The following is an 18,490-nucleotide window of genomic DNA, read 5'->3' on the forward strand; positions in this document are numbered from 1 at the left end:
TATGCTGTTCTATACGTTTCACAAGCTCTTCACAATCCATTTCTAAATCCAATTACAGCGCTTTGCCCCGTGGGCATGTACCGTTTCCTGTGACAACTGACTTATAATAACGCACTTAAAACACCCAGATCCAATAGTGTTGACAGAAAGACCCTACAGCATGCCTCTATTTCCATATGCCGGCGACGCTGTCAGCATTGATCGCATGTCCTCAGATTACCTTGTACGCTTTGCCAGTGTCCCCTTGGCTTTGAAGTAGCTTCATGCTATCTCAATTAGGTGCTATGGTGCAGTGTTACGCGTACAGCAGAAACACAATCTATTTTTACTGTACACGTAAAAGGCCAACGGTGATTTCTGAAGCCCTGACTGGGGAAGAGGCAGCTTACTGACCTTGAAGGTTCATCACGATGTACTTTTTCACTTGTAGTCTCTGGGGGATTGCAAGACACAGTCAGTGACTGAGGAGAATATTTTTTCTCTGCATGGCTACCTACACTGAGACAATGCCCCCATGGGATTCTGTTTGATGTGAGGATAGCAGCCTGCACAGATGCACACGTGTGTGTGTGTGTGTGTGTGTGTGTGTGTGTGTGTGTGTGTGTGTGTGTGTGTGTGTGTGTGTGTGTGTGTGTGTGTGTGTGTGTGTGTTGTGTGTGCGTGTCAGAGAGAGAGAGAGAGACAGAGTGCTTGCTCGCATTGCTTGCATAAAAGTGTGAGTGTGTGTATACATGTGTGTATGGCTATCTATAAGACGAGTTATGAATGTAACCTATGCATTTTGTGTGTATGCGTGAGTGTGCGTGTGTGTGTGTGTGTCCGTCTACACAAACACATTCTCTTCTGATAAGCTCCTAGTCATAAAGCCCCAGATAGGGCCGTGTAGTGAGCAGTCTGTCTCTTTCCCTCCCTCAACCAGCAATGATTTACTTGCCTAAGGTGTGACCTCATCATGCTGGCTCCATGATACCCCACCTCCCCCTTTTAGCAAGAACAGGCAGCCCCGGTATCTCACACACACACACACACACACACACACACACACACACACACACACACACACACACACACACACACACACACACACACACACACACACACACACACACACACACACACACACACACACACACACACACACACACACACACACACACACACACAGGGCAGGAGAGAGGACTGTGCAGGGCTTGGGGAGATTTTCTCATTTCGTTTCCAGTATATGTGTCTATCTGTCAGAGTGTGCCGTGTGTGTGTGTGTGTGTGTGTGTGTGTGTGTGTGTGTGTGTGTGTGTGTGTGTGTGTGTGTGTGTGTGTGTGTGTGTGTGCGCGCGCACAGGAGAGACAAGCAGAGAGAGAGAGAGAGAAGAGAGAGAGAGAGAAAGAGAGAGGAGGAGGGAGTGTGGATCATGCATGTGCATTAAGTCAGCTCCGGCGGCGCAGCAGCAGCAGCAGCAAACAGACACAGCAGCAGCACAGGAGGGAGAGAGAGAGAGACAGCAGCAGCACAGGAGGGAGAGAGAGAGAGAGAGTTGGAGGGAGGGTAATAATCTCAGGCACAGGAACAAAAGCTGCAGAGAACTGCTTTCCATCTCTCTTACACCCCCACTAACAGACCAGCGGAGGAGTGGGTGGAGGAGTACGTGGAGGAGTGGGTGGAGGAGTACAGGGAGGAGTGGGTGGAGGTAGTAGTGAGACAATAAAGGAAGAAGCAGGAGCACATTGTAGTCAGTGAGGACTGAAACCAAGGCTCTTCTCTTCTCCCCTGCTCTCCTCCATGTTTTTGGGGACTCACCGTTTCACCGCTGCCTTCGTCTCCAAACCCAGAGGAGGATGTCTGTGTCGGGGAAGAAGGAGTTTGACGTGAAGCAGATCCTCCGGCTCCGCTGGCGCTGGTTCAGCCATTCGTCCCAGAGTTCGGCCGGCAGCGGGGGCGGTGGCGGCGGCGGCGTGGGAGGCTACATCCAGCAGGATGGCTTGGACCACAGAGGGACGCCCGTCCAGGGCCGGCTGAAGAGTCACTCCCGGGACAGGGGCATCGGAGGAGGGGGGCTCCTCCGGAAGACCAGCAGCCCGGTCCACAGCATCCTGGTGCCCACCCCGGGGCCCACGCCCGTCTACGTGCGAGCGGGTCAGCAGTCATGGCACCAGCAGCAGAACACCATCCAGGGTGTCCAGGTCAGCCAGGAGCTGCCCAAGAGCTCGCCCAGCACCACCCGGAAAGAGGACGCCAACAGCGGGCAAGAGGATGTGAAGGGCAGCACCGAGGATCCTGCAGAGGTGGAAGCCAGAGAAAGGTATGATGTCTCTGTGAGGTGTGAAGGCCAGAAGAGAGAAGTTGCATGGAACCAAAACAGTCACTGTGCACACTGCATCTGGATTTAGCAAAAGCCAGATTCTCACTGTGCACACTGCATCTGGATTTAGCAGAGGCCAGATTAAGGGATGCTCTTGGGGAGCACACATCTCATTAACATGCTTCATGCGTCTAACAAAATCTCCATCTAATGAAGAAAGTCTGCACCTCTGGAATTAGAAGTAGGAATGTTTTGAGGAAGAATATCTACAATCCTGCTGCGTATGCTTAGCACACACCAGACGACTTAACTATAATCAGTTTTCAATATTTCTGAGACTATATAAAGTGTATGCCTACAGCGTTTGAACTTTATTCAGGACTTGCAGTGGCATTCTGAATGTAGATTATTTCATTAAAATAGGATAATCTGTGCAGCTAACGTTTCCCAATTAACTCAGCCTAGGCAGATGCCACCATGACTCACCTGGGGACAGTTCACTCAGTGTCCATAGCGTGTCACCATGACTCACCTGAGGACAGTTCACTCAGTGTCCACAGCGTGTCACCATGACTCACCTGGGGACAGTTCACTCATTGTCCACAGCGTGTCACCATGACTCACCTGAGGACAGTTCACTCAGTGTCCACAGCGTGTCACCATGACTCACCTGAGGACAGTTCACTCAGTGTCCACAGCGTGTCACCATGACTCACCTGACGACAGTTCACTCAGTGTCCACAGCGTGTCACCATGACTCACCTGAGGACAGTTCACTGTGTCCACAGCGTGTCACCATGACTCACCTGAGGACAGTTCAATCAGTGTCCACAGCGTGTCACCATGACTCACCTGAGGACAGTTCACTCAGTGTCCACAGCGTGTCACCATGACTCACCTGAGGACAGTTCAATCAGTGTCCACAGCGTGTCACCATGACTCACCTGGGGACAGTTCACTCAGTGTCCACAGCGTGTCACCATGACTCACCTGAGGACAGTTCACTCAGTGTCCACAGCGTGTCACCATGACTCACCTGGGGACAGTTCACTCAGTGTCCACAGCGTGTCAGCATGACTCACCTGGGGACAGTTCACTCAGTGTCCACAGCGTGTCACCATGACTCACCTGGGGACAGTTCACTCAGTGTCCACAGCGTGTCACCATGACTCACCTGGGGACAGTTCACTCAGTGTCCACAGCGTGTCACCATGACTCACCTGAGGACAGTTCAATCAGTGTCCACAGCGTGTCACCATGACTCACCTGAGGACAGTTCAATCAGTGTCCACAGCGTGTCACCATGACTCACCTGAGGACAGTTCACTCAGTGTCCACAGCGTGTCACCATGACTCACCTGAGGACAGTTCACTCAGTGTCCACAGCGTGTCACCATGACTCACCTGAGGACAGTTCAATCAGTGTCCACAGCGTGTCACCATGACTCACCTGAGGACAGTTCACTCAGTGTCCACAGCGTGTCACCATGACTCACCTGAGGACAGTTCAATCAGTGTCCACAGCGTGTCACCATGACTCACCTGAGGACAGTTCACTCAGTGTCCACAGCGTGTCACCATGACTCACCTGAGGACAGTTCACTCAGTGTCCACAGCGTGTCACCATGACTCACCTGAGGACAGTTCACTCAGTGTCCACAGCGTGTCACCATGACTCACCTGAGGACAGTTCAATCAGTGTCCACAGCGTGTCACCATGACTCACCTGAGGACAGTTCACTCAGTGTCCACAGCGTGTCACCATGACTCACCTGAGGACAGTTCACTCAGTGTCCACAGCGTGTCACCATGACTCACCTGAGGACAGTTCACTCAGTGTCCACAGCGTGTCACCATGACTCACCTGAGGACAGTTCAATCAGTGTCCACAGCGTGTCACCATGACTCACCTGAGGACAGTTCAATCAGTGTCCACAGCGTGTCACCATGACTCACCTGAGGACAGTTCACTCAGTGTCCACAGCGTGTCACCATGACTCACCTGAGGACAGTTCACTGTGTCCACAGCGTGTCACCATGACTCACCTGAGGACAGTTCAATCAGTGTCCACAGCGTGTCACCATGACTCACCTGAGGACAGTTCAATCAGTGTCCACAGCGTGTCACCATGACTCACCTGAGGACAGTTCACTCAGTGTCCACAGCGTGTCACCATGACTCACCTGAGGACAGTTCAATCAGTGTCCACAGCGTGTCACCATGACTCACCTGAGGACAGTTCAATCAGTGTCCACAGCGTGTCACCATGACTCACCTGAGGACAGTTCACTCAGTGTCCACAGCGTGTCACCATGACTCACCTGAGGACAGTTCAATCAGTGTCCACAGCGTGTCACCATGACTCACCTGAGGACAGTTCAATCAGTGTCCACAGCGTGTCACCATGACTCACCTGAGGACAGTTCAATCAGTGTCCACAGCGTGTCACCATGACTCACCTGAGGACAGTTCACTCAGTGTCCACAGCGTGTCACCATGACTCACCTGAGGACAGTTCACTCAGTGTCCACAGCGTGTCACCATGACTCACCTGAGGACAGTTCACTCAGTGTCCACAGCGTGTCACCATGACTCACCTGAGGACAGTTCAATCAGTGTCCACAGCGTGTCACCATGACTCACCTGAGGACAGTTCAATCAGTGTCCACAGCGTGTCACCATGACTCACCTGAGGACAGTTCACTCAGTGTCCACAGCGTGTCACCATGACTCACCTGAGGACAGTTCAATCAGTGTCCACAGCGTGTCACCATGACTCACCTGAGGACAGTTCACTCAGTGTCCACAGCGTGTCACCATGACTCACCTGAGGACAGTTCACTCAGTGTCCACAGCGTGTCACCATGACTCACCTGAGGACAGTTCACTCAGTGTCCACAGCGTGTCACCATGACTCACCTGAGGACAGTTCACTCAGTGTCCACAGCGTGTCACCATGACTCACCTGAGGACAGTTCACTCAGTGTCCACAGCGTGTCACCATGACTCACCTGAGGACAGTTCAATCAGTGTCCACAGCGTGTCACCATGACTCACCTGAGGACAGTTCACTCAGTGTCCACAGCGTGTCACCATGACTCACCTGGGGACAGTTCACTCAGTGTCCACAGCGTGTCACCATGACTCACCTGAGGACAGTTCAATCAGTGTCCACAGCGTGTCACCATGACTCACCTGGGGACAGTTCACTCAGTGTCCACAGCGTGTCACCATGACTCACCTGAGGACAGTTCACTCAGTGTCCACAGCGTGTCACCATGACTCACCTGAGGACAGTTCAATCAGTGTCCACAGCGTGTCACCATGACTCACCTGAGGACAGTTCACTCAGTGTCCACAGCGTGTCACCATGACTCACCTGAGGACAGTTCACTCAGTGTCCACAGCGTGTCACCATGACTCACCTGAGGACAGTTCACTCAGTGTCCACAGCGTGTCACCATGACTCACCTGAGGACAGTTCAATCAGTGTCCACAGCGTGTCACCATGACTCACCTGGGGACAGTTCACTCAGTGTCCACAGCGTGTCACCATGACTCACCTGAGGACAGTTCACTCAGTGTCCACAGCGTGTCACCATGACTCACCTGGGGACAGTTCACTCAGTGTCCACAGTGTTCGGCGAGGCAAACCAATAAAACATCCTCTAAATTATTCAGTGGATGGAAAGCCAATGCACTTTTTTTTTGCTCACTTGTCTGTGTTGTGGTGCAGATGACATGTGCAAGAAGCCGTCGCCAGATTCCTCAGAGTATTTTCAGTCTTTACACAGTGCACTAATGCATTCGTCCATAGAGTTAAAAGTGGGTAGTGCGAAAGAGCCATTACATCACGTAACACACGCACTGGCCCTATAAAGAGAGGAGGTAATGAATTATCTACACTACCGCTGCCACCACCTCGCTCGATGGCTAAAAGCTCTGGGCTGGTGCAGGGAAGACAATTTAATCCCCCCTCTCACGCCACCCCCCAAATCTTCCATGTGACCCAACGTCTTGGTTCCAGGAAGTAAACAGGTGTTGGTAGAGAAGGGTGTGTGTGCAGTCTGGCGGAAGACTAAAAACACCTCCCATCAAAGATGAAAAGCCACAGTCTCCTTTAATGTCGTCTGTGACATTCTAAGGTGATTGGTCCTTGTGTTTTGTCTGAGTCCTGGGCGCTTTTGTTCGATGCAGGAAATGAGCAAATGGAAGTGAACCTGTCCCTTTGTTTCTGAAAGACGCACGCGCGCGCGTTATACGATTCAATCCATGACTTTAAATACACATCCTCCGCTTACAGCCAAAAATGTGTCAACGTGGATTAAATTAATGCCACGGGCGGTGGGTGCCCCCGAAACAGAAGATGAATTATTCCGAGTTAAGATATAGTTTTTGGAATCGGCTCCATGTTCTGCTCTTCGTCTCGGCATAATTGGCACATGTTCGTGTTTGGGGGTCCCTGTGTGAGAGGAGCGCATGCATAAAAGATGTGCCCTCACAGTCAAAATGTGTACGTCTCTGGCTCTCTGGGGGACCTGGACTTCATGCTCACCATGTAAAATACACTGCAGCCCTCATCAGATTGTGACAACGATGCTGAAATATGCAAGTGGGCTCTGCTCTGTTGGATCATTTAGTCGTGCATCCTTTGGCTTAGCTGCACCAACATGATTGTGAGACTATATCCATCTAATACGTAATGGCAGAACTGTATGTCTGTAATGGCCGTTATTTTTGTTTTTTCTTCCCAAGTCTGCCCGGCCCAAACTCGTAAAAATGCACACATGTATTATTCTGAATGAATCATTAAGTATATTGACAGAGTGTTCCATCACTCGCTCATTTCACCCAAATAAATTGATTATCCTGTCAGCATCTGTTTTACATAATTATTGAATCAGGGAGTTATGGTTTTTTTCTGATGATTCAGTGGTACAGCATTTATTGAATCAGTAAAGCGTAGCAAGAGCGGTCGCATAATGCAGTTTGACACGAGCGATAATCAGGCAAACACATTTTTACAAGCTGCTTTTCCATCAGGCTTGTATTTAATGGAAATGCATGGTAAACGCTGGGTAAATGTGCAGAAGTAGTTCGTGGAAACGACGCGGTGGTGAACAGGGGCGACGATGATCACGTGCACTATCCTAAAGATCGTCTCTAGACGTGCTAAGTTGCATCCGTGAATGAGGCCAGTCAGTGTGTGGGTGACACATGGCGTGGCGGATGTCACTGAGATATGCACATCCATTGACTCCAGCAGCTGGGTGGCCCTATTACGTCTCACATCATAAATCCGTGACACGTCATTTGTCACAATCACTCAGGCTATATGTAGAAACCAGTGCTGCTGTGAGTGAAACATCCTCGATCTTCAGCTCTTTCTCTGTAGCCTGCAAAATGTGGGCCAGTCATTTTGGGCTACAAGCCGCTGCTGAGTGATTTGTTACTTGCACAGAATGTCTTAGTTAATTCCATCCAGTTGAGCGGCTGTGGCTCAGGAGGCAGAGCGGCTCAGGAGGCAGAGTGTGTCGGCCACTAATCGCTTTGGATAAAAGAGGTCGGTGGTTTGATTCCCGCCTCATCCAGTCAGCACGTCAAAGTGTACTTGGGCAAGGTAGTGAAGCCCAAATTGTTGTGAAGCCCAAATTGCCCAAATTGTTGTGTGTGGATGGGTGAATGTAGTCATTGTAAAGTGCTTGGGATAAAAATGCTACTGCATATAAATGCAGTCCATTTTCCAACATCATTTGATTGGTTAAGTTCTTTCCTCAGTTTTCAGTATTTAACCTAGATTGTGAAATGGAAAAGTCAAACCTGTGGGGCTGAAAATACACACTTGTTCAGTAAATATAGCTTGCTAGAATAGTACTCTAATGAAATGCCATCCATTTAGAATTGTACTTGAGTAAAAGTATTTATGTTTGACATTAAATGGACTTAAGGATAAAATATAAATGCACATTTTAGTAGGGTGAGTTTCTTGGAAGCATTAGGCATAAATTAGCAGTTGTGTTTGTTCTTTAGTTTTACTTTGTTTTATTAACTGGTCAGATTTTGAAGGACATCATAAAAATATTCATGCAAGATTGTCAAAGTCAATGATTTCTCTTGTCCTTGATAGCAAACCTGCTGTCTGTTTCTACTGGATTTGGATATTTCCTTTATAAACTGTTCAAACATGATTTTGTACAGTAAACAGTTTCTAACCAAGTCACTACTACAGGCTGGTAAAATTGAAAGTAGTGAGGCAGCCTGGCTCAGGAGGTAGAGGGGGTTGTCCACTTTGGATAGAAGAGGTCAGTGGTTCGATCCCAGGCTCCTCCAGTCCACATGTCGAAGTATCTTTGGACAAGATGCTGAACCCCAAATTGCTCCCAATGATTGCACCAGCACCATGTGCGGTAGCTTGCTACCATTGATGCAGTGGCGTAGTCATGACGGCCCCCAGTGCAAGCAATTATGATGGGCCCTAGTACATGCTATTTACAAAGTACACACACACACACACACACCATTAGGCATTATGCTATACTACTGTAGGCATCTTGCGCGCTACGCGTGCTCGATTCTTGGGCTCGCCCGCCCCGCAGCTCGTCAAGCTGACCCTCATCCGCCCTGCAGCTCAACTGCTGTGCGGGCTCACTTGGTCTTATGACATCACTCATGATCACTGATGCTGTCACAACTTTGCATCACATGCTCTTATGACATCACTGATGATGTCACAACTTCGCATCTTATGACATCACTGATGACATCATCAGTGATTTATGACATCACTGATGTCACTATGACATCATCAGTGGGACTTTACGACATCACTGATGACATCACATCATTAGGTAATTAGGGCAATCACCTAATTACAAAATCCGGCTCCGTCAGGTCACCCGCACGGGTGCTCTTTACACCCCCTGAAAGTTTCAGCCCGATCACACGTAAAACGACATAGCTGTGGCCGACACAAAAATGGAAACAGACAGAGAGAGAAACAAACATTGCCCACATGCTCCCTTTTATAATATTTTAGAAACGCGTCTGACACCTGATAAAGTATTTAAATGAGCAGCTGAGAGCAAAAGACGTGTCTATTTCACTGTGGTTCTGAAATGATCACTGTCTAAGGTTGATGAATGTTGATTTTATGTTGAATAAGCATAGCATTTTGTTATAGATTGCTACTATTTTACAAAAAAGAAGAAAGAAAACCATGACAGAGATGGTTTTGCCTTTCGAGGGCATAGCAAATGGCACCACTTTAAAGGGATAGTTCAATTTTTTTTAAAGTCTAGCCCTATTTGCTATACTTTCTTTCTCAGCACAATCCATGCTGTTCCTCATAGTCGCTCTGGCATGTTGGGCAAAAACGAATGCAAGGTCAACAGGGTCATGCTCCTGTATGTACAAGCTGACCGAGGCTCACTCAAATGTCATCCACAGTGCACACACACACACACACACACACACACACACACACACAGTGCACACAAAGTACATTTCAGTGAGCTTCACTCAGCTTGTACATACAGGAGCGTGACCCCATTGACCTTGCATTCGTTTTTGCCCAACTTTCCAGAGCGACTATGAGGAACAGGATGGATTGTGCTGAGAAAGAACTCGACCAATCAACATCATCATTGGTAAGTAGCAAATAGGGCTATAAATGTGAACTATCCATTTAAATCTAATGTGTGTTCTTATTTGAACACAGGTGTATTTCTGGGGTGGCAATTTTTTGAGTCATTTGCAAGGGCCCGTTATCTGCATGGTACATTGTTGGAGAGCCTGCTCTCTCCAGGGGCCCCTCTACCACAGGGGCCCCAGTGCAACCGTACTGCCTGCACTATATATTTACGCCCCTGCTAGAATGTGTGTCTGAACGGACACTACCTTAGCCCCCCATTATATGTCACTTTAAACAGCTTTATATTAAGATTCTTTATCATTTGAGTTTTTCTGGATTGCTCCGTTTTCTACTATTGATGTGACCGCTGCTGTGCTGCATACTTGCACTAAGTCAAATTCCTCGTTTGTAATCTAATTACTTACTGTGGCTGTTAAAGTGAATCTTGAATCTTGTAAAGTGCTTTGGATAAAAGCGCTATATAAATGCAGTCCATTTAGTGGACTGAGGAGGATATTTACTTTGAAAGCACTATACTTGAATAAAAACACTTGCTCCACACCCCTGCTCCTAACACACCTACATACCGTATATATTTGTCCTATCCTGGTGACTCCCGCTCCCCATCTTTGGCAGAGGATATATGACAGAAATTAACCTGAAGGGAATGGAAACCCTGACCTCTCACACGTAAACACCAACAGAGGCTCGAGTCAGCGGGCTGCAGGTTTGAATGATCTCTCAATCCCCTCTCCACTGCCTTGGAGAAGAAATACCACCACCTTCTCCCCTGTCAACAGCACCACCTTCTCCCGTGTCAACAGCAGTAATTCAGATATTTGTTGGATGCCTCATACAGTAGTAACACCTCAAGGCTTATAGGGTTTCAGTCTGACACGGCCAATGCAGACATTCTTAGAGATGTAGTAAATTGCCAAACAAAAATGGAAACAAAAATCCAAAACAAAGGCTGCGTTCCGATCGGCTAGTAGTTCCCTGCGAACTGCACAGGGTATTGAGCCATATTACTTCACATGGCTGAATACCCTGTGCAGTCCACTTCGAAGGGGAACTACTAGCAGATCGGAACGCAGCCAAAATCTTTGGTAATCTGAAAGATGGCATCCTTATGGATAAGGATATTTTGTGATCATATATTATTGATTCTAAATGTGTTTTTTTTCTTTTAGCATTGATAAATCTGTTTACAAGCTCTATGCAACAAGGCCGTCCTTTGTGTAAGATGTAGATAAAGCCCAGCTGTTGGATCATCCGAGCCTCTTGGTGCTTGGTGCAGAAAAGGCTTTGAATTGTGGTCAGAGGAGATAGAGTACGGTGGCATAATGTGCTGGACACTCTCTCATTGCTCTTCAAATGAGGATAGACCTGATTCAAAGAAAATAATCCCTGACACAGCTCTCCATCAATTTTACATGCATACTATTAAGGAGGGCCGGGGTTGGTTCAGCGGTGTCCTCGGGCGCTCACAATCACTGATTTGCATTGAAAGAGGATCATGCAGCCATGGTCAACTGTGATCAAGCTCAAAATGTACTAGCCTATCTACTATGATAGCCTAGCCAAATTAAATCACACTACAAGGTTTTTACAGTATATAACAACCTATATGTTTACTATACTGTACATAATCCCACATACACATGTTATGCAACTGGTTTTTTAGTTAGGGGTTATGATACGTTTTTGGGAAGCCATGAAGGTGAAAATACGACATACACCACACTATACAATCTTTGGGACTAATGTTTTGCATTTTGTCAAATACTGAATATTTTAACATTCTCCCAGTTATGAATCCTATAGATGGTTTTCACCAGAACGCAACCCCACAGCACTTATTTTTTCTCAGCATTCGGCAAACTGCAGAAATATTCACTCGACATCGTTACTTTTGTTTTCGCCGCTCAGCTGTATAGACGGTTTTCACGGAATGGTCAGTCCTGCACTTGAATGTTTTTTTTTCTTTTATGTCCATAGCAAACACTGCAACAGGAAGTGAGCGGATTTAGAATGTTTTTGTTGTCAAGTTAAAACCGTCTATAGAAAATATATATACTTTTTTTGCATATATTTTATTATTGCCACAATTCACCTTGTGTATGGGGCCACAACAGGCATCTGTTTTTTAGTGTTTGTGTGCCAAGAAGGCAAAGTGACCATGCTACACATTAAGAAATTATTCACCTTCTTGCTGGGGATCCCCGGAACCCCCTCAAGGACCCCTGGGGCTCCACGGATCCCACTTTGAGAACCACTGGCATATAAGATCTAAATATTTCTAGCAATTAAACAGTAGTACATATTCCACCCAGGACCCAGCAGTATAATTATGTGGGTTAATCTGTCTACCAACCCATATTTACATCGTAAATTATGGACAAGCCAAACGATGATGACACTCTCATATACTGTATGACTTAACCTGCCATCAGCAAACCTGCAAGGAGCTTTCTGCTAAGACCTGCACATTTTTCACTTACATAGAACGCCCCCCCTGCACCAACATACACACACACACACAAACACACACACACACACACACACACACACACACACACACACACACACACACACACACACACACACACGCACACTCTTCCCACCAAATTCCTCAGCATCAGAATGCAGAGCTCAGCAGTGTAATCAGAGGTAATCTATGAACGAGGACTGCAAATCTCAATAAGGAATTAAAATGCACCACTAAAAAAATGGCATCCAACTCCCTTTTCCGACAAGCTAGCAATGCTAATATGCGGCGCTGTAGCAGCAGAACAAGTGTGAAATATATTAATCCGCTAGCGCACGCTCCCCCAGTGGCATCAAACCGAGGACTCCGCTGACCCCAGCAGGTCGGCTATGCAGAATCCATCATTAATAACAAATTTTACATATTTGTGACTGATGATTTTACACTTGTTCCAACCCCTCTTGACACAGTACTCAATATTCAAAATAAGAATCGATATCCCACCCGAGATGTTGTGCAGGAATTATGCTGACGTGACTTCACGGGCACACTCCTTCTTCGCAACGTGAGGGGTTTGGTAATAGCTGAGGGAAAGAAGGTATAAGGAGGCGATATTTCACTCTGGCTAATAGCTGTAGCAATCCTCCACTGCGCCCACGAACCATAAAGGACCCGCTGGCCGTTTCCACAACTTGATATTCGCTTTTCTGGTCGGATTGAAATATGAAAAGATGCATTTCCTGCACGGCAACATTTTGCGCATCACTATCAATATGATCAGGTGTGTCAGGCATAACAAATGGCATCAGAAGACAAATGTCTGTTGTCAGCCTTGGCGAGTGAGGAAAGTGTGCAGGGGAGAGAAGAAGAACAAATCCTGTGCAGAGTTATCGTGTCTGTCTGTCTGTCTGTCTGTCTGTCTGTCTGTCTGTCTGTCTGTCTGTCCCACTGCTGGGATCAAGCGATTACTTTGAGCATATACTGTACTATCTCTGTGTACACAAGCTGAATGCGCAGCAGTGCTGTGTGTAAAAGCGCAGAGGCATCAGGATCATATATGGAATATATAGACTTGGCATATGCTGCGCGGGGGCTTTGTCTGAGTCGTTGGATTCTCAACACAACCCAAGCTACTGAACTGCGCCTGCAGGGACAATAGGCTGTTATAATCCATTTTGAAAGAGCTATTTCCCATTTGGCTCAGGCAGTCACGGTTTCCCCCGCTTGTCGAGGGATGGAGTCGACGCTATAGTTGGAATAAGACTGAGATCCTCAGTAACACGTCTGACTCATGACCTTTACTGCCGGGGGCTAATCTGGCCGGAGAAAAGCACATCTTGAAACGTGTGGGCCGCTCATCTCCTGCAGCATCTCCTCCTGGGCCGCTCATCTCCTGCAGCATCTCCTCCTGGGCCGTTTCAGAGTAGAGATCAGTCAGTCGACTGAGAGCAACGCACTGATTTGGAGGACAGGAAGAAAACATACTGTAGAAAAACATCCTTATTGGTCATTTGGTAGCTTTTCTTTCTCTTTGCTTTAGGAAAGAGCGTCGTCCCCACTGGGTCCGGGGACTCCCAGGGGTCCTTGTGGGAGTTCCAGGGGCTCCCCCAGAAAAAAGGGGAATCATTTATTTTCACTGTAATTCCATCCATATAACTAAAAGAATGTATGGCTATTTTGGTAATGGGTTTCATACACTTTCTGTAATAAGATATCTAAAAGCAAGAATCTTGAGATGGGGGGACCCTGGGACAAAATATGATCAAATGGCCCATGGTCTAATTTGTGTCAGTATGCAGTAGGGGTCCTTGACGTGAAAACGTTTCAGAACCACTGATTTAGCCTACCTGAATCTGAAAGATTTAAAAACGTGCATAATCATTTTTCTCAGATCTAATTACCGGTAGTCACGTTTAGTTAGGTGTGACATCTTTGGAAAGGAGCCAAGATGACAAGATGCAATGTGTCATGTGCTCAGTGAGGGGCACCTGATGTGCAGGAGGACGGGAAACAAACCCTGCTCTGTCTGCTCTATTGTGTTCTTTTCTATTATATTCAAATGGAATTGGAAATCCCTTCCTCACAGTTGCAGGCATGTGATTTGGCGCTCTTTGAAACAGATAATAGAGCAGGCACACTCTAGGCCCCCCCGTTAGCCTTTGTTACTCTTTCCATTGCTTGGAGGTAATGCCTATGGGATGTAAAGTATGTCCCAACAACAGCCTTCTCTCTATAGGAAGGTGTTGTGGGGCTTTACCACCTCAATAAAGCTGGGCTATACCTCCGACGAGCCGACCCACCGCTGCAAAGAAAATAAACACCTCGGAGAAATTTACAGCTCCCTAGAATGTGATACCAAAGCAATTAGTGTCGGGGAGATTGGTAGGCATGAAATATCCGTCCAGCGCGCCGCGGAGCCGATACAAAGGCAATGCATCTCGCTTTTTACGGCCACATTGCTTATTCACTCTCCTTTCGTGTTCCTCTCCAAGACTTCGGGGGTCGGTAGGGAATTATCGTGACAAGGCAATAAATTACTTGTGTATTTAGCATAAAGCCTCCCAATAAAGAGCAAGACTATAGGCTACTGCAGTGACCGGGGTGCTACATAAACAATCCCCAGCGGGGGCAGTGTAGTTGCTTTTGGTCATCAAAGAAGAGAAAGTCACACGCTCGGCTAAAAACTTTATGATCGTGCGTTAATCGGGACGTCGATATAGAGCCGCCACCCCTTCGGTTTGAGGGCCTGGATTCTGCGCCGGTGTGCAAAGTGCAATATCAATCTGAGAGAGCATGTGCCAATGCCTCGCCCCGCCCTGCAGTATAGACTTTTCACCTCATTTGCCTTGACAAATGACATAGTCTACTAATGCTGCTCTCATATGAGCATACGAGTGGTAATGACTGAGGACATAAAGCAATGCTTTAAATAGCTGTGACATTTTTCAGCTTTGCTCATATGCTCCTCTTCTCAAAAAAAGAGAGAGAGAAACTTTGCCAACTATGAATCTTTACACAGCAGAAGGGGCGTGAGACGGCAGTTAATTCCCTATGGGAGAGACAGCTTGGGTCTGTTGATGCACTGTAACAAACAGCCCTAAATGTCAATGAGTGGATTTGCTCTGTGAAGGACACCAAAGTGACTGGGCTGCATTATTTTGCCATGAGTCTGAGCGATTACTTGGATGCCTGTAAAACAGCGTGTAATCTGCCAGCCTGTGGGGAGGGGGACTCAGCTGTGCCACAATGCAGCGAGGAGGAGGCAAAGTCCCTGTCTTTTCAAAACACATGTGCACACACACACACACACAAACACACAAACACACATGCACACACACACACACACACACACACACACACACACGCAGATACACATGCACACACGCAGATACAAACACACATGCACACACGCAGATACACACACAAACACACATGCAGATACACACCCACACACACGCAGATATACACACACAAACACACATGCACACACGCAGATACACACAGACACACACACAAACACACATGCACACACGCAGATACACACATGCACACATGCAGATATACACACACACACACACAGACACAAAGGCGTGTGCGCACACACAGACACAAGCAGATTGAGTATGGAAAGCTGTCAACCAGATTGCGGTGCTGCTCGGTCCCATTGGACCACAGTGTTTATTTATCCACTTATGTCCAGACTTTAGTCCATAAGAGTTTTAATTTGAGCTTAGAGTGCCAAGAAGGATGCAGATCACTCTAGGAGTCTAGGGACTACAGGATTCAGGAGTGCCATATGTCCAAACAAACCCTGTTGTATCATTAATAATTTGTTTGTTTACTTGCTTATCACGCAGCGTACAGCATACCGTTTTTTAATGTCTTGCTTATTATAATGGATGGAAAGAAGACGAAATGCTGCATGAAGTTAATGAGTTGCCCGAAATGAAAAATTTTCTTAACCTGATTCTAGCTCTGAGTTTTTCACAACAAAACTCAACTCAAACCTTTCAAAGTCCCAGTCTCCTCTACCTTAGAAAACAACATGGCTGGCAAGGAGGACCTGGCGATAGAGCCGGCCTCCATTTTTAGCCACAGGGGGGGCCCCGGGATTAAAGTCCCTTGTCGCCAAAACATCAGAGCCCTAACATTGGCAGCCCAGTAATAATGCCTGGTAAGGCCAGCCCCCCTGCAGACTTAGGTTTTTGCAGGTAAATTTTTGCAATTCTATGGTTCTTATAATTCCAAATATAGGACAGAAAGAATTATGGAGTCCAGCTCTTTGAAGAAAGCTGAAGTAAGAAAAATGGGGAGGTTTTGACACAAATAGAGGAACCTGGGAAGTGAAACCGAGAGGAACATTTTTATCTGACAGCCAACAGCAAAACAGACACGAAACAACGAGTGAAGGACAAGATGAAACCTGACTGACAGACAGGGTCCACTGCTTTAGTCCAATGATTTTCTCCATTTCTCAGATCTTCCCTCTCCCTTCCTTCTCTTCCACAGGTTGGCTCTGAGCACCTACTCCAGAATGAACACCAACGGCTCTGATGAGTTTTTCCAGGCCACAAATCATGCAGAACAGACTTTCCGTAAGATGGAGACCTACCTCCAGCACAAGCAGCTGTGCGATGTCCTCTTGATAGCGGGGGATCACAAGATACCGGCGCACAGGTAGGTGTCTGTGCTACAGTGCTCGCTTTGATTCCATTAATTACACCTGCATCTGCATTAGTTATGGATTCGCCTCATTAAAATGTCAATACGGTCTTGCAGGCATTGGTTTGCACCACCGTTAACATGCCGTAAGGAGTTTTAACAATCTGAGGGAATAAATGGGGAAATGCAAAGCAAAACATTGTGATTTAGGGTGAACACGTTACACAGTAAACACATGCGAGATGAATTTTCACCCTCATAAATCCATGTTCAGACATGGTTTGCGACTGCAAACGCTGCTTTGATCTAATTACACCTCTGCCCTTTCTCATTTCCACATTCTTCTGGAGACGTGGAGAACACTGTGATCCAGCACATCCAGATGTCAATATTTGGGCATCCGCCCGTCTGTTGAATGGCTGAGTTGAACAGAGCGCATGAGTTTCCCCTGAATGCTGAGACGTATTGTGTTCGCTGTGTGCTTCTGCTTCTGTGTCCTAACTCGGTCGTTAATCCTGATAGAGCTGTATGAAAGAAAGAAGAGAATGCTCAAAACTAGACCAACGGGTAAAACGCATCAATGACCTTGACCTGGCAGGGTGGAATGTGCCGCCCTCCTCGGCTTGTTTGAACATGGCTCTTGTTTGCTCATGGGACACGTCCAAGCAAAGCAGTGATGGTGTGTGTCCTGACCTACACTACACTACGGGTCCAAACAATGACTAGCTTCTTCACCTTGCTGCCTTGTTGAAGCAGTGATGGTGTGTGTCCTGACCTACACTACGGGTCCAAACAATGACTAGCTTCTTCACCTTGCTGCCTTGTTGAAGCAGTGATGGTGTGTGTCCTGACCTACACTACGGGTCCAAACAATGACTAGCTTCTTCACCTTGCTGCCTTGTTGAAGCAGTGATGGTGTGTGTCCTGACCTACACTACGGGTCCAAACAATGACTAGCTTCTTCACCTTGTTGCCGCATTGTCTCACCATGGTCAACATAGGCTTATTAAAGGAATTGTTTGGAAGTCTTTGCCACAAACAAAAATAGCAATTGAACAAATATGATGAGAAGCTACCTGATGGTAATATATTGTTTGTCAGAATGGCAAGTAGAGTCTGTTTTGTGCAACCGTCACCCTGGGCAAACTCATTCCCTTGTAATAGCACATGATCAGTCCTTGCCCTCATCAATTAAGCAACATGTTGTGTGAACCAGACAAATGTGTAAACACAATTAGAACTCTGACTGTTGGAGCTATTAGAAACATGAAGTCATCATTTGTGGCATGATTTCATTCATCATGCACGTTGACAAATTGGATGGGTGCAGAATGAAGGGGACGCAAGCTCCCATGGTGGCCTAGCATGGCGTGCAAACACCTAAACATTATAAATCACAGTTAGAAAAATGG

General features: G+C 47.0%; 1 protein-coding gene across 2 annotated transcripts in view; it reads left to right on the forward strand.

The window, feature by feature from the left end:
• Nucleotides 1–1,833: 1,833 nt before the first annotated feature.
• The window catches only part of klhl4 (kelch-like family member 4), a gene marked incomplete at its 5' end in the record, with an annotated part of 37,969 nt that continues 21,312 nt past the window's right edge, over nt 1,834–18,490 (forward strand). The window contains 2 exons of one of the 2 annotated variants that reach the window (XM_083651395.1): nt 1,834–2,297; nt 16,926–17,093. In XM_083651395.1, coding sequence (XP_083507521.1) covers nt 1,834–2,297; nt 16,926–17,093 — 632 coding nt within the window. The remainder of the gene's footprint in view (nt 2,298–16,925; nt 17,094–18,490) is intronic. The other variant, XM_083651396.1, reaches the window with a different exon arrangement.

This window comes from Poromitra crassiceps (assembly GCF_964638095.1).
Source record: "Poromitra crassiceps genome assembly, chromosome: 15".
Lineage (NCBI taxonomy): Eukaryota > Metazoa > Chordata > Actinopteri > Beryciformes > Melamphaidae > Poromitra > Poromitra crassiceps.